At 49.0% G+C, this 20,816-nt stretch overlaps 2 protein-coding genes across 2 annotated transcripts in view; both read left to right on the top strand.

Moving 5' to 3' along the window:
- The first annotated feature begins 4,783 nt into the window (after window positions 1-4,783).
- Window positions 4,784-11,071, top strand: rbm8a (RNA binding motif protein 8A). The gene is made up of 6 exons (XM_080471874.1): window positions 4,784-4,881; window positions 5,782-5,841; window positions 5,926-6,003; window positions 9,260-9,396; window positions 9,874-10,010; window positions 10,843-11,071. The coding sequence occupies exons 1-6, from the start codon at window positions 4,815-4,817 to the stop codon at window positions 10,889-10,891; spliced, it is 528 nt and encodes a 175-aa protein (XP_080328000.1). The 5' UTR covers window positions 4,784-4,814; the 3' UTR covers window positions 10,892-11,071.
- Window positions 11,072-11,484: 413 nt separating this feature from the next.
- Window positions 11,485-20,816, top strand: part of otud7b (OTU deubiquitinase 7B) — a 34,915-nt gene continuing 25,583 nt past the window's right edge. The window contains exon 1 of the mRNA XM_080471788.1: window positions 11,485-11,591. The gene's annotated coding sequence lies outside the window, so the exon portion shown is untranslated. The remainder of the gene's footprint in view (window positions 11,592-20,816) is intronic.

Here is a 20,816-nt window from a genome sequence, read left to right as displayed (position 1 = left end):
TGTTTTGTGTTAATCTGACAACAAGTCATGGTCTCCCTCACTGCTCTGAGACAACACCCCCGACACAGCACTAATCCTAATCCTAATCCTAATCCTAACCCTAATCCTAAACCTAACCCTAATCCTAATCCTAAACCTAACCCTAATCCTAAACCTAAACCTAATCCTAATCCTAATCCTAACCCTAATCCTAATCCTAATCCTAACCCTAATCCTAATCCTAAACCTAACCCTAACCCTAACCCTAATCCTAAACCTAACCCTAATCCTAATCCTAAACCTAACCCTAATCCTAAACCTAACCCTAACCCTAATCCTAAACCTAACCCTAATCCTAAACCTAACCCTAATCCTAAACCGAACCCTAAACCTAACCCTAATCCTAAACCGAACCCTAAACCTAAACAAAAACCTAATCCTTATCTTTTTTTGTTTATTTGACTTTTTTCATGATTTATTTCAATATTCTATTTGATTGAATTTATTTAATTTTAATAAATCCTTCGTCATTTCTAATTGATTTGATTTGATTGATACTTTTGCAATATATTTTTTTATTTTATCATTTGTATTTATTTATTTGTTTGTTTGTTTATCTATTTATTTGTTTATTGGCCAATTAATGACTGTTAAAAGTGTTTAACAAAATGTTATTCTTTATATTTCATCGATTCATTCAAATAGATTTATTATATAAATAAATTGTCCGATTTGCATAATTTCTTTATATTTTTAATTTGGTCTTAGATTAAACTGAAGTTTTGAGGCTATTTGTTGATTTGATTCTATAATAATAATAATAATAATAATAATAATAATAATAATAATAATAATAATAATAATAAATTGGTTGTAATCACCTTGACCATTCATAACATTTCGATTTTGAGCAGATTTGCACCTTATTATCTTTATATTCATTGTTATTAATTTTATAGACTTTTCCAGTCATTGTTTATTGGTTGTCATGGTAACGTTTTATCTCTGGTGTGAGGCTCCGTCTCCAGGACAGCGTTTCTACTGATTTAGTGTCAGAGAAGTTTCACGTTTGTATGAAAACCTTGTGAAACGGCGGCCCGTCTCCCGGCCCGCCTCCCGGCCCGTCTCCCGGCCCGTCTCCCGGCCCGCCTCCCGGCCCGTCTCCCGGCCCGTCTCCCGGCCCGCCTCCCGGCCCGCCTCGCGGCCCGCCTTCCGGCCCGCCTCCCGGCCCGCCTCCCGGCCCGCCTCCCGGCCCGTCTCCCGGCCCGTCTCCCGGCCCGCCTCCCGGCCCGCCTCCCGGCCCGTCTCCCGGCCCGCCTCCCGGCCCGCCTCCCGGCCCGTCTCCCGGCCCGCCTCCCGGCCCGTCTCCCGGCCCGTCTCCCGGCCCGTCTCCCGGCCCGCCTCGCGGCCCGCCTCCCGGCCCGCATCCCGGCCCGTCTCCCGGCCCGTCTCCCGGCCCGTCTCCCGGCCCGTCTCCCGGCCCGTCTCCCGGCCCGCCTCGCGGCCCGCCTCCCGGCCCGTCTCCCGGCCCGTCTCCCGGCCCGCCTCCCGGCCCGTCTCCCGGCCCGCCTCCCGGCCCGTCTCCCGGCCCGTCTCCCGGCCCGTCTCCCGGCCCGCCTCGCGGCCCGCCTCCCGGCCCGTCTCCCGGCCCGCCTCCCGGCCGTGACGCTCCGGCAGGTTCCCCTGGACACATTCTCAAGTTCTGTTTGAGTCGGAGCTCCGTCGCCACGGAAACAGACAAGAAACATTACGTAGGTTTTTAATTTTCACTTGAAACCATCGCAGTGTGACCACCGTCTGTGGTTCCCTGAGTCCTCCTGCTGTGTCTGATAGCTGTTCCCGTCCTGATGTGTTTCACTGGTGACCGTGGGATCGGCGCCACCTGGTGGCGGTGGTGTTTATTGCGTGTCTCGGTGTCTCTGTGTTGTGATTGGCTGTCTGCTGTGTCCCCCCATGCGTCCTGTGATGTCACACACTTTATTTCTGCTGGTTTGTGTTTTTTCCTCTTTGTGACCTAAACCAGGTTTTCCAGAGCGGCGAGTCGCTCTGGAAAACCCACAGCTTTCTAATCTTTATTAAACATGCATGTGTGTTTTTAGCAGATTAAGAGAAAACCTGAAGTTTAGGTTCTGGATCAGTCATTTAGTTCCACCTCAGATTTAAAACCTGTAAAATAAAAACTTTATTAACAGAAAAACGGACAAATGTGGATATTTAGAGTAAAACGTTCCTGAATGTTCCAATAAAGACAGAAGTTATTCAATTCATTTGGGTTTCATGTTCAAACATTTGATTTCTATTCAATCAGTTGTTTTCCGTGATTATTAACATTAAGTCCTTTGTTGAAGAACATTTGGTGAAAGAGGAGAAGAGACAGAATGAAGAAAACAATATGTGCTGTAGCCAAATAACTAACCAACATTTTATTGTGAAAACCTGATGCTGTTTCTACTTTGGCTTTAAATTGATTGTAAACTAGAAGAGCTTCCAGCTGTTTCACGGTTTGAGAGGATTGTTGGACGGGTCGAAGGTCTCCAGTCTCTCCACAGAGCAGTGGCCCACAACTTCAAAATAAGAGTCTCCTGTTAGTTAAAGAGGGTGAACATTCACTCCCCCTAACAAATCCAGTCAATAATGAGTTGCGTCGGTGTTGTTGGAGTTAAGATACTAAATAATATGATTATACAGTCGGCAGCAGCGGGTTGTAGGATGAGTGACGGCAGTGCTCTGCTGCAGAGCCGCGGATATGAAGCCACGCCTCCAGCTGATGTGAAGCCACGCCTCCAGCTGATGTGAAGCCACGCCTCCAGCTGATGTGAAGCCACGCCTCCAGCTGATGTGGAGCCACGCCTCCAGCTGATATGAAGCCACGCCTCCAGCTGATGTGGAGCCACGCCTCCAGCTGCTGTGAAGCCACGCCTCCAGGTTAGGGTTACTGTGTTACTACTGTGGTACTACAGTGGTACTACTGTGGTACTACTGTGGTACTACTGTGTTACTACTGTGGTACTACTGTGTTACTACTGTGGTACTACTGTGGTACTACTGTGGTACTACTGTGTTACTACTGTGGTACTACTGTGGTACTACTGTGGTACTACTGTGGTACTACTGTGGTAATGACTGAACCAAACATTCTTGACTCAACCACTAACCTGCAGACCTGTAGAGCCAGACTCAAGGGAGGAGAAACCTGCAGAACCAGACCCAGAGGAGGAGAAACCTGCAGAACCACACTCAGAGGAGGAGAAACCTGCAGAACCAGACCCAGAGGAGGAGAAACCTGCAGACCCAGAAGAGAAACCTGCAGAACCAGACCCAGAGGAGGAGAAACCTGCAGACCCAGAAGAGAAACATGCAGAACCAGACCCAGAGGAGGAGAAACCTGCAGACCCAGAAGAGAAACCTGCAGAACCAGACCCAGAGGAGGAGAATCCTGCAGAACCAGACTCAGAGGAGGAGAAACCTGCAGAACCAGACTCAAGGGATGAGAAACCTGCAGAACCAGACTCAAGGGAGGAGAAACCAGCAGAACCAGACTCAGAGGAGGAGGAACCTGCAGAACCAGACTCAGAGGACAAACCTGCAGAACCAGACCCAGAGGAGGAGGAACCTGCAGAACCAGACTCGGAGGACAAACCTGCAGAACCAGACTCAGAGGAGGAGGAACCTGCAGAACCAGACTCAAGGGAGGAGAAACCAGCAGAACCAGACTCAAGGGAGGAGAAACCAGCAGAACCAGACTCAGAGGAGGACGAACCTGCAGAACCAGTCAGAACAAGGACTGTAGAACAAAAGAGAAGGTTGGACATTGACCTAGAACATGTTCAAACACCTTGATCAATACTGGACTTTTTAGTAACAGCAACCTTAAAGGCCTGTGTCTGTTACTGGAGAGATGTGATCTTATCTAGTATTGATTACTAATCATTACAAGCCAATGGAGATTCAATCAGTGTGTTTATCTGTGAAAAACCCGCAGGAACGATAAAACCAGAGAAATGGTTCCAGTTAAAAAGGAGGTGAGCCAGATTCACCATGGAGCTTCATTTCTCACCAAACAAGGAAACTACCCAACAGAAGGAAACACAAATACCAATAGTTTGCTCACACTGCCACCTAGTGGTGGGAATGAAAACCCTTCTCATGAAACCACATGAAAGCTGATGAAAACTGAGGTAAAACGTTCCTCAGCAGAGGTTTGGTGATCTGAGAAAAACACAGAGGAGCTTAAACTGATCAATAAATGTTCTCAAAGTCAATGAGAGAAAATTGTTCAAGAATTCTGAATGTTGAACAAAGCTGAACATTTCAGTAGGCGAATCACTTTTATATTTCAAATGAATGTAAGACAAAATAATATTTGGTGAAAGTCTGGTGAAGGCAGGGCAGGTGATCCACAGAGGCCCTGTAGAAAAAAGAATGGAGAGAAAGCACATCGCAAACACGTCCAGACATCACGATATGGTCTGGATTAGAAACCACTGAAGACTAATAGAAAGTGACTGAAGTGACTGTGGAGGTGTTAAACAATAAACTGTCTACCTCCAGGGGTAACAAAAATCTGGTGGAGTTCAAGGGTCCGGTTGTTCTATTATATTGTCGTTGTTAAATTCTTGATTGTCAATATTTCCCTTAATAATAATAATAATAATAATGATAATAATAATAATAATAATAATAATAATAATAATAATAATAATAATAATAATAATAATAATAATTGTGTGCATTTCAACCAGCCTTGGAGACTTTCTGTTTACGCAAACTGCGTATTACCGCTGCGCGCGCTTCTTGTGACGCAGTTTCCGTGTTCATCCAGACACAGAAGCATCATGGCGGACGTGCTGGACCTTCACGAAGCGGGAGGAGAGGACTTTCCTATGGATGAGGATGGCGACGGTATGAACACCGACCGAACACCGTCTGTACCCTGTGGAGCAGTCGCTGCCTGGATCCTGCGGGCCTGTAATGTTAGAAACCTGAGGTGTAAAAACTCCAGACCGAGGCTTCACTGCGTGGTGCAGGCCTGAAGCAGGCTAACAGCTAACAGCTAACAGCAGCGCCATTCAATAGATTCTTTAAAGTTCGTCACGTTACGGACTCTTCAGGAAAATACTTGGACTTTTTCGACGTAAGAAGACATCAGACACGTTTTGGTTGGCCAGCTTGAGGCTGACATTTACGGAACTGCAGCAGCAGCTTCTTCAGTTCGCGCCTGTTAGCATGCTAATCCTCCGGCAGCTAATGCTAATGTTAATGTTGATATTAATGCTCATGTAACGCGCTTTTGGGCGATTTGCGCTCTCTACCGACTGCGCTGCGCAAATTATGGATCCGTTCCGCAAAACTCCGTCGATAGAGCTGCCCAATTTACTAAAATAAAGATTTCAACAACAGCAGAGGCTGTGTGTGTGTGTGTGTGTGTGTGTGTGTGTGTGTGTGTGTGTGTGTGTGTGTGTGTGTGTGTGTGTGTGTGTGATTTCATATTTGCATTTATATAAATCATTTCCTATGTGTGAAGCTTTATCTTAATATAGTTCACATTTTAAAGATGTAACATTGAACTATTTTTGTCTTATGAATTGATCCATGATTAGTTTTAAATATTGTAGTTTAAGGTTTATTGATTATTGTCTATGTAGGTATGATGACGTGAAGCTGAGCATTGTGTCCTCCAGAGGAGCAGAGTTCTGAATGGTTCTAGATCTATGGCTTGTTTCTTCTTAGAAGTTATTTGTTATAACGTTTGAAGTTCAAACCAACATGCCCCCCCTCTCCCCTCCCCCCTCCCCCCTCCAGAGAGCATCCACAAGCTGAAGGAGAAAGCCAAGAAGAGGAAAGGACGAGGCTTCGGCTCAGGTGAGGGAGTTGTTCCTTCATGTCATCTCGTTTCTGGAGTCCCGTCCTTTGGTTTGAGTTTGTCTTGTGTTCTCGGTCTTCCAGAAGAGGGCGCCAGATCCAGGACCAAAGAAAACTACGACACGGTGGAGCAGGATGGTGACGAGCCGGGCCCTCAGAGATGTACGAACAGTTAATATTCTTCTCACTGAGCGATGATGGGATTGTAATGTCATAGTGAAACATGGTGACGGAGAAAGGAAAGCAGCTCCGTGCAGTAGAGGCCCTCCAGCAGTCTTAACCTCAGTGTGTGTGTGCTTTCATTCCAAAAACCAACAGCACCAGCTAGTGGCCCAACTTAAAAACTACAACGCTTTCAATAAGTTACCGTGCAAACTTGAACGTTTTCTGAAACTAATATGCAAAAACAATATTTTAACTTGAAACATGGAGGAACAGGATCCTGCTTGACGCTAGCATCCAGTGTGTGCTAGCTGGTTAGCTTTCCAACGTAGCGTCGCTACACAACCAATGCCCGGTGTTGTGCTCCAGCATTGCCTCCGTCACGTTAACGCCCGGTGTTGTGCTCCACCATTGCCTCTGTCACGTTAACGCCCGGTGTTGTGCTCCACCATTGCCTCCGTCACGTTAACGCCCGGTGTTGTGCTCCACCATTGCCTCCGTCACGTTAACGCCCGGTGTTTTGCTCCAGCATTGCCTCCGTCACATTAACGCCCGGTGTTGTGCTCCAGCATTACCTCCGTCACGTTAACGCCCGGTGTTGTGCTCCACCATTGCCTCCGTCACGTTAACGCCCGGTGTTGTGCTCCACCATTGCCTCCGTCACGTTAACGCCCGGTGTTTTGCTCCAGCATTACCTCCGTCACGTTAACGCCCGGTGCTGTGCTCCAGCATTGCCTCCGTCACGTTAACTCCCGGTGTTTTGCTCCAGCATTGCCTCCGTCACATTAACGCCCGGTGTTGTGCTCCAGCATTGCCTCTGTCACGTTAACACCCGGTGCTGTGCTCATGCATTACCTCCGTCACATTAACGCCCGGTGTTTTGCTCCAGCATTACCTCCGTCACGTTAACTCCCGGTGTTTTGCTCCAGCATTGCCTCCGTCACGTTAACGCCCGGTGCTGTGCTCCAGCATTACCTCCGTCACGTTAACTCCCGGTGTTTTGCTCCAGCATTGCCTCCGTCACGTTAACTCCCAGTGTTTTGCTCCAGCATTGCCTCCGTCACGTTAACGCCCGGTGCTGTGCTCCAGCATTACCTCCGTCACGTTAACTCCCGGTGTTTTGCTCCAGCATTGCCTCCGTCACGTTAACTCCCAGTGTTTTGCTCCAGCATTGCCTCCGTCACGTTAACGCCCGGTGCTGTGCTCCAGCATTACCTCCGTCACGTTAACTCCCGGTGTTTTGCTCCAGCATTGCCTCCGTCACGTTAACTCCCAGTGTTTTGCTCCAGCATTACCTCCGTCACGTTAACTCCCGGTGTTGTGCTCCAGCATTGCCTCCGTCACGTTAACGCCCGGTGCTGTGCTCCAGCATTGCCCCCGTCACGTTAACGCCCGGTGCTGTGCTCCAGCATTGCCTCCGTCACGTTAACTCCCGGTGTTTTGCTCCACCATTGCCTCCGTCACATTAACGCCCGGTGTTGTGCTCCAGCATTGCCTCTGTCACGTTAACACCCGGTGCTGTGCTCATGCATTACCTCCGTCACATTAACGCCCGGTGTTTTGCTCCAGCATTACCTCCGTCACGTTAACTCCCGGTGTTTTGCTCCAGCATTACCTCCGTCACGTTAACGCCCGGTGTTGTGCTCCAGCATTGCCTCCGTCACGTTAACGCCCGGTGCTGTGCTCCAGCATTGCCTCCGTCACGTTAACGCCCGGTGTTGTGCTCCACCATTGCCTCTGTCACGTTAACGCCCGGTGTTGTGCTCCACCATTGCCTCCGTCACGTTAACGCCCGGTGTTGTGCTCCACCATTGCCTCCGTCACGTTAACGCCCGGTGTTTTGCTCCAGCATTACCTCCGTCACGTTAACGCCCGGTGCTGTGCTCCAGCATTGCCTCCGTCACGTTAACTCCCGGTGTTTTGCTCCAGCATTGCCTCCGTCACATTAACGCCCGGTGTTGTGCTCCAGCATTGCCTCTGTCACGTTAACACCCGGTGCTGTGCTCATGCATTACCTCCGTCACATTAACGCCCGGTGTTTTGCTCCAGCATTACCTCCGTCACGTTAACTCCCGGTGTTTTGCTCCAGCATTGCCTCCGTCACGTTAACGCCCGGTGCTGTGCTCCAGCATTACCTCCGTCACGTTAACTCCCGGTGTTTTGCTCCAGCATTGCCTCCGTCACGTTAACTCCCAGTGTTTTGCTCCAGCATTGCCTCCGTCACGTTAACGCCCGGTGCTGTGCTCCAGCATTACCTCCGTCACGTTAACTCCCGGTGTTTTGCTCCAGCATTGCCTCCGTCACGTTAACTCCCAGTGTTTTGCTCCAGCATTACCTCCGTCACGTTAACTCCCGGTGTTGTGCTCCAGCATTGCCTCCGTCACGTTAACGCCCGGTGCTGTGCTCCAGCATTGCCTCCGTCACGTTAACGCCCGGTGCTGTGCTCCAGCATTGCCTCCGTCACGTTAACTCCCGGTGTTTTGCTCCAGCATTGCCTCCGTCACATTAACGCCCGGTGTTGTGCTCCAGCATTGCCTCTGTCACGTTAACACCCGGTGCTGTGCTCATGCATTACCTCCGTCACATTAACGCCCGGTGTTTTGCTCCAGCATTACCTCCGTCACGTTAACTCCCGGTGTTTTGCTCCAGCATTGCCTCCGTCACGTTAACGCCCGGTGCTGTGCTCCAGCATTACCTCCGTCACGTTAACTCCCGGTGTTGTGCTCCAGCATTGCCTCCGTCACGTTAACGCCCGGTGCTGTGCTCCAGCATTGCCTCCGTCACGTTAACTCCCGGTGTTTTGCTCCAGCATTGCCTCCGTCACATTAACGCCCGGTGTTGTGCTCCAGCATTGCCTCTGTCACGTTAACACCCGGTGCTGTGCTCATGCATTACCTCCGTCACATTAACGCCCGGTGTTTTGCTCCAGCATTACCTCCGTCACGTTAACTCCCGGTGTTTTGCTCCAGCATTGCCTCCGTCACGTTAACGCCCGGTGCTGTGCTCCAGCATTACCTCCGTCACGTTAACTCCCGGTGTTTTGCTCCAGCATTGCCTCCGTCACGTTAACGCCCGGTGCTGTGCTCCAGCATTGCCTCCGTCACGTTAACGCCCGGTGCTGTGCTCCAGCATTACCTCCGTCACGTTAACGCCCGGTGCTGTGCTCCAGCATTACCTCCGTCACGTTAACGCCCGGTGCTATGCTCCAGCATTACCTCCGTCACGTTAACGCCCAGTGTTTTGCTGTGCTCTGCAGCCGTGGAGGGCTGGATCCTGTTTGTGACGGGCGTGCACGAAGAGGCCACGGAGGAAGACATCCACGACAAGTTCTCTGAGTTCGGAGAAATCAAGAACCTGCATCTCAATCTGGACCGCAGGACCGGATACCTCAAGGTGAACCAGGGACTGGGTGTAGGTGAACCAGGGACTGGGTGATGGTGAGCCTCAAGGTGAACCAGGGACTGGGTTTAGGTGAACCAGGGACTGGGTGATGGTGAGCCTCAAGGTGAACCAGGGACTGGGTGTAGGTGAACCAGGGACTGGGTGTAGGTGAGCTTCCTGTGAGGAGAGAGTGCTCTTCCTCATGGGCCTGATCCATGTCTTTCCTGGTCACAACATTGCAGTAAAGACCAACCAGCATGCAGAACTAAGTCAGAAGACACGTTAAGGTAACGAAGGGTTAAAGTGAGTGGAAGCAGCTGTCTTCTCCTCTGAGCCACAAGGTGGCAGTATAGTTCACAACAATGGCACAAAGCCTCTTCTACCAAACTCCACTTGTACTTTCTGTGAGACGTCAGATCAGGTGTGTGGATGAAGAATGAATGTGCAGTAACCCCCCCTCCCCCCCCCCCCCCCCTTGGCGTCCTGCAGGGCTACGCACTGGTGGAGTACGAGACGTACAAAGAGGCTCAGGCCGCCATGGAAGGGCTGAACGGTCAGGACATGATGGGTCAGCCCATCAGCGTGGACTGGGGCTTTGTCCGGGGCCCCCCCAAGAACAAGAGGAGGTGAGGGAGGGGGGGGCAGTGTTGCTCTAAATACTCGTATAGCCAAGTTCAACTTCTTTTCTTATCTTTAACCATCAAACATTGAGCAGCAGGCAGGTCGCTGCTTGTTGGAATCACTAGAAGACGTGGTAGAGACTCACCAGGAGAGTTCCACAGTTCATCACTTTCAGTCATCCTGGTATTTCATGTTCTACCTGTGCAACACAAGGGGCACAATGAACCATGTTGGCCTTTTAAAATCTGGAACTCCACATTTCACACTTTTACTTTAAAAGAGTTCATCTCTTCTCTGCATGGAAACTAAAAACCAAACTCAAACGAGCTAAGATGGACCTGGACTCAGGAATAGAAAAAGGTTTCTGGATCACCTCCTAAATGTCCTGGACTCTTCCTGCCTGATGTCTGTCTGTGGTGAACATTTTGACAAAATCCATGCTGTAGTTTTGACGTAATCTTCCTATAACAGACGTACAAATATACACAGATGATTTTCTGACATGCTTGGTGGACGTATATTCTTATAGAAGTGTTATAGAAGTGTTATAGACTACAGGACTCCTCTCAACACCAGTTATTTCTACAAACTAACATGTAAACTAAATAACTTCATCTTTATTATTCATCACGCTGACATCTTTCAGTCAGTGTTACATGTAAAAAGTATTCAGGTTTGGATGATAATAAATGACCTTAGTCTTTACATTATACGCAGCGTAACGTGCTGCCATGTCTTCTTATCCAGTGTTTTGACTTGTTGGTGTTTATAGAGACTTGTTGAGTCCACGCCTGAATACAAGTCATGTGATCAGTATGAACATGTGTGTTGTTGCAGGACTGGTGGGAGGAGGCGCAGCAGGAGTCCTGACAGGAGGCGGCGTTGAGAGGAGGAGGAGGAGGAGGAGGAGGAGTCTGTCACTACTTGCCGACTCCTATTTTTTTTATGATTAGTGTGTAGCTTTGTTTTTTCACTGTCACTAGGCTGGTGTCGTTTCTGCTTGAGGTTTTCTTCTGGATTGTTTCTGATTTTGGTTTAAATAAAGTTGTTTGACAGGTGAACTTGTGCTACTGCTTTATTTTAGTCTTTGGTGACATAGGGGTTACGTCATTCTGGATGACCTCACCCCGCTGTGTGCCCACTCCCCCGCGCCTCTCACTCAGCCCGCAGGGCTTGCGCCCATTGGCTGCTTGGGCAAGGTCCCGCCTCCTCTTCCTACTGCATCCAGTCAGCGGACGCGTATTTTATACTCGGTTGACGTCGTCCTCAACTGAGGAATGTCAATCAAAGCCATCCGGAGCGCCCATTGGCTGCCGGCCGCGTCAGTGAAGCCCGCCCGTGGCTGTGATTGGCTGGCTGTCGGTTGGGGGAGGGGCGGGTCAGACCGTCGGTTGACGTTGTTGTTGTAAGTGGAGGGTTGAGTTTGTCGCTCCTCCGGCTGGATTCTGTCCTCGACTTGTTCCTGAACCAGCCAAGAAGTTGTGAAGGGTGGTCGCGGGGCACGACGCCGCTGGGAGCCACTGGAAGCCGCGGGGAGGCCGCAGGAAAACTCCGGGACGATGTGAAGTCCGAGAGGCCGCGGGAAGGTAAAGCTACCACGGCTAGCTGCTGGCTAGCTGCTGGTCACTGCGAACACAAGCTCACATTCTGCTGCGTTTACCTCCGTTTACCTGAGTCTACCTCCCTCTTCCTCCCTCTTCCTCCCTCTTCCTCCCTCTTCCTCCACTCTGCCCTCTGCTGCGGCTGCTTGCGACTGTACATCGACCACCGTCCGCAGAATCACGTTCCTTTAGCGGGTTCAGCTGCTCGCCTCGTTTATGTAAGAATGTTGTTCTGGATGTTTAGCTGACAAGAGTCGTTCAGTAATCTTAAACTATCAACACCTGATCACCCGATCAATACTGATCACCCTGTCAATACAACACCTGATCACCCGATCAATACTGATCACCCTGTCAATACAACACCTGATCACCCGATCAATACTGATCACCCTGTCAATACAACACCTGATCACCCTATCAATACTGATCACCCTGTCAATACAACACCTGATCACATCATGCTGGGGCTGTTTCAGCCGTGCACGTCTGTTTTACCGGTCCAGGTCCAGGACCAGGTCCAGGTCCAGGTCCAGATTAGCAGGTTATATTTACGTTGTGACGTAACGTCATTTAAAGCAGCAGCAGCTTACAGGACAGTGTTTACACTCGCTCACATGGATTAACCCTTTCACCACCTCCACAACACTGACTCCTGGAGCAGACCTGGACCCACGTCCCTGGACCCAGATCCAGACAGACCCACGTCCCTGGATCCAGACAGACCCAGATCCAGACAGACCCACGTCCCTGGATCCAGACAGACCCAGAACCAGACAGACCCACGTCCCTGGACCCTCCAGGATGTTTGTTGTGGATTCAAGAGACCAGACTCTGGTGAGAAAATGGACCTGGTCCAACCTGAAGGTTTTGTTTCCAGTCTGGATCCAAGTACTTTAGAGTAGAAAGTACTTTAATAACTGCAGAGGCAGTTTCCTCCTCCAGCCACACCTGGATTCTTAGAATGGTTCTTTCTCCTGGGCTGTTTCCTTTACACCTGGGTGGTTCTCTTTAACTCACCTGGTGAAACTCACCTGGTGAAACAGACTGTTGGACTCATCAAAGTCCTCCTGGACTCTAAATGGATGTTTTAATGGACTTATAACTGTAGATTCTTTAACACACACACACACACACAGTACATGCCGGCTCAGAGTCGTCTTTCAGTCTTGGACTCTCTAAAGTGAACGTCTTCCTCTAACTGCCTTCACACGCAGCGTTTTCAGATGAAAACACAAAACCTCCGGTTTCTGTTCATCAGAGTCACTGGAAACTCTGGAAAGGCTCCCGAGGTGCAACTGTGGAACCGTGTAGCCAGTCTTTCTGAAGACCCTCAGTGTCCTGGTCCTGGTCCTGGTCCTGGTCCTAGTCACCACATCGTAGTAACTAGTTTTTCTGCACATGTTCAGTAGAGCCAATCAGAATAAAGTTTCCTCCGTGGTGTCATGACTCCCAGTCCTTATTCTCCTGGACTTTTATTTTGACAGTCACTATAATGACAATTCATCTTGGTAGTTTTATTTTGACAGTCACTATAATGACAATTCATCTGTGTGTGTGTGTGTGTGTGTGTGTGTGTGTGTGTGTGTGTGTGTGTGTGTGTGTGTGTGTGTGTGTGTGTGTGTGTGTGTGTGTGTGTGTGTGTGTGTGTGTGTGTCTGTGTCTGTGTCTGTGTCTGTGTCTGTGTCTGTGTCTGTGTCTGTGTCTGTGTCTGTGTCTGTGTGTGTGTGTGTGTGTGTGTGTGTGTGTGTGTGTGTGTGTGTGTGTGTGTGTGCGCACCCACTATTGTTCCTACAGGGAAAATCATTCTCACTGTTTCTGCTGTTGCCGTGGAAACGGACATTGTTTTCAGAATGTTGTCATGAAACTTGAGAAGAACTGTGTTTCCAGACCTGGACTTGGTGGAGGGTTGAACCTTGAGGGCCAGGTCCAGAGTCTCTGAGGTTCTGACTGAACCAGCCTCTTTAAAGTGGCTCAGTGACCCTGGTTCTTTAAACAGGTGACCCTTTAGTGAGACAGGCCGTCCCACCAGACCTGGAGGGTTTGTTTCAGCTCCTGAGCTCAAAGTAGAAGCTGCCAGAGTTTCCTACCGGAGCAGACATGTGAGCCCAGCGTCATCCTGAAAGCAACAGGTCGTCTGCAAACATCCACAAAGAGTAGCGGGGGCTCGGGTTACGCTCCGCCTTCAATTATTCACCTCCTGTATTGTGGACTCTTTGTTCGCTGGACAGACGGTCGGCTTCATGAAGGGGGATGGAGGCATCCTGCAGGACTGCTGCTGGGCCCAGACCGGGGCTGCTGACCCGGGGGCGGCGGCGGCCCTGTGGCGTCATGGTTTTGATGTTATTACATGTTAGAACACACTGCCTGGCATCAGATCTAGTGTCATGAGGGAACCTTCCTCTCTCTCTGGGTTCCTCCTCGTCTTCAGGTTCGGCAACATGTGACTGAGGTGGATCCAGACCTGGATCATAGTACCTCAGGCAGAAGCAGGCCCGCTGAAGACCTGGTCCACCACCAGGTTTTCCAGTGTTGGTAGTGTTTTGGCCGTTGGTCACTATGATGATCTCCCCTCAACGCCCCGGCCCGGCCCGGCCCCGCCCCGCCCCGGCCCGCTTCATCTGTTCAGGGTGCTCATTGGTGGCCTCACTTTATGGGTCTACAGTCATCTTCAACTTGGAGGGGCCCTGAGAGGACCCCCTCTGTGGTTGGTCCAGCTGGTGTGGTCTGGTCTGGATCTGTCGGAGCGTGGTGACACTCGGTTCAGGGTTCGACTGACGCCGGCTGATTGTGACTGAACCGTGATCGCTTCCTGCCGCCGGCGCTGCAGCGTGTCTCCGTTTAAACTGGGATTATGACAGGATTATTTTTAGACCCAACAGGAGGTGGAGCTAAATCTGGTGTGTGTGTGTGTGTGTGTGTGTGTGTGTGTGTGTGTGTGTGTGTGTGTGTGTGTGTGTGTGTGTGTGTGTGTGTGTGTGTGTGTGTGTGTGTGTGTGTGTGTGTGTGTGTGTGTGTGTGTGTGTGTGTGTGTGTGTGTGTGTGTGTGTGTGTGTGTGGACCCTGGCCTCATGAACCAAACTAAGAATAGATGTTCTGAATTTGAGTGTTTGTCCGAGTTCTGGAGGAACCTGGAGAATTCAGCCTCTGAGGCTCTGACTGTTTCTTCTAAGGTCAAAGGTCGGGTTACTGTCTCCCACCTCACACACAAACTATTACTAGTACATTGAAATCAGAAGGACCGTCCCCGGTGTGGTCCTGGTCCTGGTTACTCAGTTGGTGCAGGTGCTACAGGTTCACATCTGGGGGCAATTCTTTTATTTTGAAGGCCTTTTTGGCTTCACAGTAATGTTTTGGTAAAGCAGGTGAGGTTCTTCCATCCAAGCAGTTTAGGTCTTCAAACCACTGAGAAACTTTATTTAAAACAGGAAGTTCCAGGACTGTCCTCCTGGAACAACCGTTGTTTTCCCTGAAAGCTCTTTATGAAGTTTTAATGTATTTGTACAGTAAATCCTACTCTTCCCTCAGTCCGTCCAGGCTGGAGTTACTTCTTCATCACTTCTGGAAGTAACGGCAGCGTCCTGTCAGAGAACACGTGTCACATGATCTCCGCCTTGAACCTCCAGAAAACTTGTGTGTAGATTGTTGTGTGAGGACTGGACAGTCAGACCAGAGTCCTGCACTACAACGCTGGATTTTCTCTTATCTAGGTAACTTCAGGATTAACTCAGGTTTTCTCTTATCTAGGTAACTTCAGGATTAACTCTGGATTTTCTCTTATCTAGGTAACTTCAGGATTAACTCAGGTTTTCTCTTATCTAGGTAACTTCAGGATTAACTCAGGTTTTCTCTTATCTAGGTAACTTCAGGATTAACTCAGGTTTTCTCTTATCTAGGTAACTTCAGGATTAACTCAGGTTTTCTCTTATCTAGGTAACTTCAGGATTAACTCAGGTTTTCTGTACTACGACTCTCGCTCACTTCTCACCAGGATAAATCACCTGGTAACTGACGCTGAAAGTCTAACCTGCTCCGGAGCAGGTTATGTTCTGGGTAAACAATCAGAGCTCCGCCTCCTGACCAATCAGATCTCTTGGGAAATGCCCCGCCCCTTCCTAAAGGATGGTGATTGGTGGGCAGGTTCAGCTCTGAGCTGCAGCAGAGAGGAGATGATAGATTAATCTAGAACAATCTTTCTGACATAATAAAATAAATCCTGGTCTCTGAGGCTCTGAAGGAGGTTCTGGTTCTGGTTCTTGACTTGTTCCAGGTCTGTTTATCTGGAATAAGGAGGTTCATGATCACACCTGACAGAACTGCAGAACCATGAATTAATGGAAGCAGAACTCCTCCTGTCGTCATGGTGATGAATTAATATTCCAACAGGAAACACAAGAGAACCTCCGCCTCAGAACCAGTGATGGAGAACCTAAAGTAAAAGAAGAGCAGTGAGGAAGTTCTGCCTGGAACCGTTCTGCTGGAATAAAGTGGAACTGAGTGATCACAGTGCTGTTCCTTTATATCACTGATCAATTAATCTGCTCTAATCTCACCAAGTCAGGAAGGTTCTGGTTCTGGCTGCAGCAGCAGTGTTGCTTTGAGCTGCTGGATGGGTTGGAATTCTTCATAATCTCAGAGATTAACTGCTCCTTCAGTAATCTGTAAACTGCTCTGCAGGGTTTCTCTGTGTGATTGGTCAGACGCTGCAAGCTCCGCCCCTTTCATGTGAACGCTCACACAGTCTAATAAGACCCCAGGTCCTGACAGTCTAATAAGACCCCAGGCCCAGACAGTCTAATAAGACCCCAGGTCCTGACAGTCTAATAAGACCCCAGGTCCTCACAGTCTAATAAGACCCCATGTCTTGACAGTCTAATGAGACTCCAGGTCCTGACAGTCTAATAAGACCCCAGGCCCAGACAGTCTAATAAGACCCCAGGTCCTGACAGTCTAATAAGACCCCAGGTCCTCACAGTCTAATAAGACCCCATGTCTTGACAGTCTAATAAGACCCCAGGTCCTGACAGTCTAATAAGACCCCAGGCCCAGACAGTCTAATAAGACCCCAGGTCCTGACAGTCTAATAAGACCCCAGGCCCAGACAGTCTAATAAGACCCCAGGTCCTGACAGTCTAATGAGACTCCAGGTCCTGACAGTCTAATAAGACCCCAGGTCCTCACAGTCTAATAAGACCCCAGGTCCTGACAGTCTAATAAGACCCCAGGTCCTGACAGTCTAATAACACCCCATGTCTTGACAGTCTAATAAGACTCCAGGTCCTGACAGTCTAATAAGACCTCAGGTCCTGACAGTCTAATAAGACCCCAGGTCCTCACAGTCTAATAACACCCCAGGTCCTGACAGTCTAATAAGACCCCAGGTCCTGACAGTCTAATAAGACCCCAGGTCCTCACAGTCTAATAAGACCTCAGGTCCTGACAGTCTAATAAGACCCCAGGTCCTCACAGTCTAATAACACCCCAGGTCCTCACAGTCTATTAACACCCCAGGTCCTGACAGTCTAATAAGACACCATGTCCTGATGGATTCCCGGTTGAGTTCATTAAGAAATTTATTGATCAATTGTCACCTTTACCTTTGTCAATGTTAAATGAATCTTTGGAGAACTAGTCGTTACCACTTTGTCCCGAGCCTCAGTAATTCTTCCAGAGCCCTCTCTTTACTCAATGCTGATGTTTAGATTCTGGCTAAAACTATCCCCATTCGTTTAGAGAACGTTTGGCCCTGTATTATTTCTGAGGAGCAAACAGGATTTATATAAGGACGCCATATTTTTGTTAATACCTGCACTATTTCAATATAATTTACTGCAACTAGTCAGACAGTCCACCTGAGATTGATAGAGTCGAGTGGGGATACCCGTTTGCAGTACTGGAGAAATGCGGATTTGGACAAAACTTTATCAGTTGGGTGAGTCTACTATACACTTCACCACAAGCCAGTGTTCATCTAAACAATGTCCGCTCTGAGTATTTTGCTCTGGACCGTGGGACACGACAGGGCTGTCCTTTATCTCCATCGCTCTTTGCTTTAGCAATCGAACCATTGGCCATCTCAGTAAGGTCCTCCACTTCACTAAGAGGTGTGGCTATTCGCAATGGTGTTGAATACTGCTTATCTTTGTACGCTGACGATGTGTTGCTGTATGGAACAGATCCTGTCTCCTGTCTTTAAGGTGTCTTGTCTGTTTCCCCGTCAATGCAGCAGCTTCACTACTCCAACAACTTGACTTGTCTTTTAAGATCACTCTCTCTGCTCCCAAGTATCTTGGGATTCATGTGATTTGTACTTTTTCTGATCTATTTCCGGCTATTTTTACTCCACTTATAGCCCAAGTAAAATCTGATTTTCAGAAATGGAATAGTCTGCCTCTCTCCTTGATTGGAAGGATTAATGTTCTCAAAATGAACATCCTACCAACATTTCTCTATCTGTTCCAATCAATCCCTTTATTTTTACCTAAACATTTCTTTGACACTTTAGATAAACTGTTTGGTTCTTTTATTTGGGGTGCGGGGTCTCCGACGGTCCGGAGATCAGTATTTCAACAATGCAGGTTCAGTGGTGGACTCGCCCTACCAAACTTGAGTTTTATTAATGGGCAACACACATTCATAAAATCCCTTTTTGGAATGATTGTCTTCATTTAATTTGGTGCAAACTGGAAAATCAATGTTGTACTACGGCATCTCCTCTGGGTCCATTGTGTAGTAATCACCTGTTTCCCCCCTCACATATGGATTCTGCTTTCTCAGCATGGTGTAACAAAGGTATACATTGTTTCCTTGATATGTATTTAGGTAGTACTTTCAATAGTTTTGCCAATTTGTCATCACAATATGATTTGCCCGCATAACCTCTGTTTAAGTACTTCCAAGTAAGACATTTTATTTCTGAATCTTTTCCTGCTTTTCCCTCTGTACCCCCTCGTCAGGTATGGGAAGATCTACTCACATTTAAGACGCCAAGTAGAGGGGTTATCTCAGTAATGTATAACCAAATACTGAACCTCAGGGATCACTCCAACTCAAAAACCAGGGCTGCATGGGAGGAGGAGATGGGTCTTCAGATCGATGAAGGTTGGTGGGATGGGGTGGTGAGTCGGTCGGGCTCATCTTGTGCACGGCTGGCACTTATCCAGTTTAAGGTGATACACAGGGTTCATTTTTCAAAATTAAAGTTGTCTAAAATCATCCCAGAGGTAGAGGACAAATACGACCGTTGCTCAAACTCACAGTGTCATTTGAGTCATATGTTTTTCTTTTGCCCACGCCTGCATAACTACTGGTCCAGTTATTGTCACATAATGTCCACCATAATGGAATTGATTTACCACCCCGCCCGTTTATTGCTCTTTGGCACTCCTGTTACGAATTACAGGTCCTGCCAGACTAAGTGCTGTTTTTGTCAAGCACAGTTTGTTTGATCTCCATTTGAGCCAGGGTGGGACGGGTTTAATCTGTGTTTAATTATTGTTTGTTGTTGTTTTTTGTTTTGTTTCTTTGTGTGTGTGTGTGTGTGTGTGTGTGTGTGTGTGTGTGTGTGTGTGTTTGAAAAAGCTAAAAAAAAAAAAATAAATTGTAACATTGTCAATTGATATATTTCCCAATAAATATATTTTGCTAAAAAAAAAGTCTGTGGCCGTTGGGAGGAAGCTGGAGTGACCTTAGAGCCGTGAAGCTAGAGCCGTGACGGTAGAGCCATGAAATTAGAGCCGTGACGGTAGAGCCGTGACATTAGAGCCGTGACGTTAGAGCCGTGACGGTAGAGCCGTGACCTTAGGGCCGTGACCTTAGGGCCGTGACGTTAGAGCCGTGACGTTAGAGCCGTGACATTAGAGCCATGAAGTTAGAGCCGTGATGTTAGAGCCGTGACGTTAGAGCCGTGACATTAGAGCCATGAAGTTAGAGCCGTGATGTTAGAGCCGTGATGTTAGAGCCGTGACGTTAGAGCCGTGACCTTAGGGCCGTGACGTTAGAGCCGTGACATTAGAGCCATGAAGTTAGAGCCGTGATGTTAGAGCCGTGACGTTAGGGCCGTGACCTTAGGGCCGTGACCTTAGGGCCGTGACATTAGAGCCGTGACGTTAGAGCCGTGACGTTAGAGCCGTGACGTCAGAGCCGTGACGTTAGAGCCGTGACGTTAGAGCCGTGACCTTAGAGCCGTGACGTTAGAGCCGTGACGTCAGAGCCGTGACGTCAGAGCCGTGACCTTAGAGCCGTGACGTTAGAGCCGTGACCTTAGAGCCGTGACGTTAGAGCCGTGACGTTAGAGCCGTGACGTCAGAGCCGTGACCTTAGAGCCGTGACGTTAGAGCCGTGACCTTAGAGCCGTGACCTTAGAGCCGTGACCTTAGAGCCGTGACGTTAGAGCCGTGATTAGAGCTGTGACGTTAGAGCCGTGACGTTAGAGCCGTGACCTTAGAGCCGTGACGTTAGAGCCGTGACGTCAGAGCCGTGACGTCAGAGCCGTGACCTTAGAGCCGTGACGTTAGAGCCGTGACGTTAGAGCCGTGACGTCAGAGCCGTGACCTTAGAGCCGTGACCTTAGAGCCGTGACCTTAGAGCCGTGACGTTAGAGCCGTGACCTTAGAGCCGTGACCTTAGAGCCGTGACGTTAGAGCCGTGATTAGAGCTGTGACGTTAGAGCCGTGACGTTAGAGCCGTGACCTTAGAGCCGTGACGTTAGAGCCGTGATTAGAGCTGTGACGTTAGAGCCGTGACGTCACCCTCGCAGGCCGACGGTGCAGCAGAGGCTTGTTATTCACAGTGCCATCGTCGGTTAGCCAAAGGATTAGCCAACGCTCTATGGTCTGACAGGCTGCTGTTCCTGTGTTTTCCTGTGGGGGGCGACAGCGTCCCTGATCAGCTGCGTCTTTAATGAGCTGCTCTGCAGTCGAGGCCACGGCAGAGAAACCAGCAGAAAAGCAACTTTGGAGGAGCTGGGGTAAAGGTCTTGGTTTTTGTTTTCCCTCAGCGCTCGGCCTCCTCCCAGCTGGAGCTGCTCTTATGTAACCAGTCGGCGTGGGCTGGCCGGCCTCCGTCAGTAATCAGATTACAGCCCGCCGCAGATAAAGACGGCTGAAGGACAGCCGCCTCAACACACCTCGGAGTGATGGAACCCTCCTCCGTCTGGGAGTGTCTGGAAACAGCTGCTCTGCCGGGTTTCTTAGTACCTCCATTGAGGAA

This window comes from Lipophrys pholis (genome assembly GCF_963383615.2).
Source record: "Lipophrys pholis genome assembly, chromosome: 9".
Taxonomy (NCBI): Eukaryota; Metazoa; Chordata; class Actinopteri; order Blenniiformes; family Blenniidae; genus Lipophrys; species Lipophrys pholis.
Note: the sequence above shows the minus strand (reverse complement) of the source record. Positions and strands in the feature narration are given on the sequence as shown.

Bases quoted from the DNA above. Each gene is read 5' to 3' on its own strand.
- rbm8a (XM_080471874.1), top strand. From the start codon at position 4,815: ATGGCGGACGTGCTGGACCTTCACGAAGCGGGAGGAGAGGACTTTCCT. The intron at 5,842-5,925 runs GTGAGGGAGTTG...TCGGTCTTCCAG, and splicing joins AGGACGAGGCTTCGGCTCAG to AAGAGGGCGCCAGATCCAGG. The intron at 10,011-10,842 runs GTGAGGGAGGGG...GTGTTGTTGCAG, and splicing joins CCCCCCAAGAACAAGAGGAG to GACTGGTGGGAGGAGGCGCA.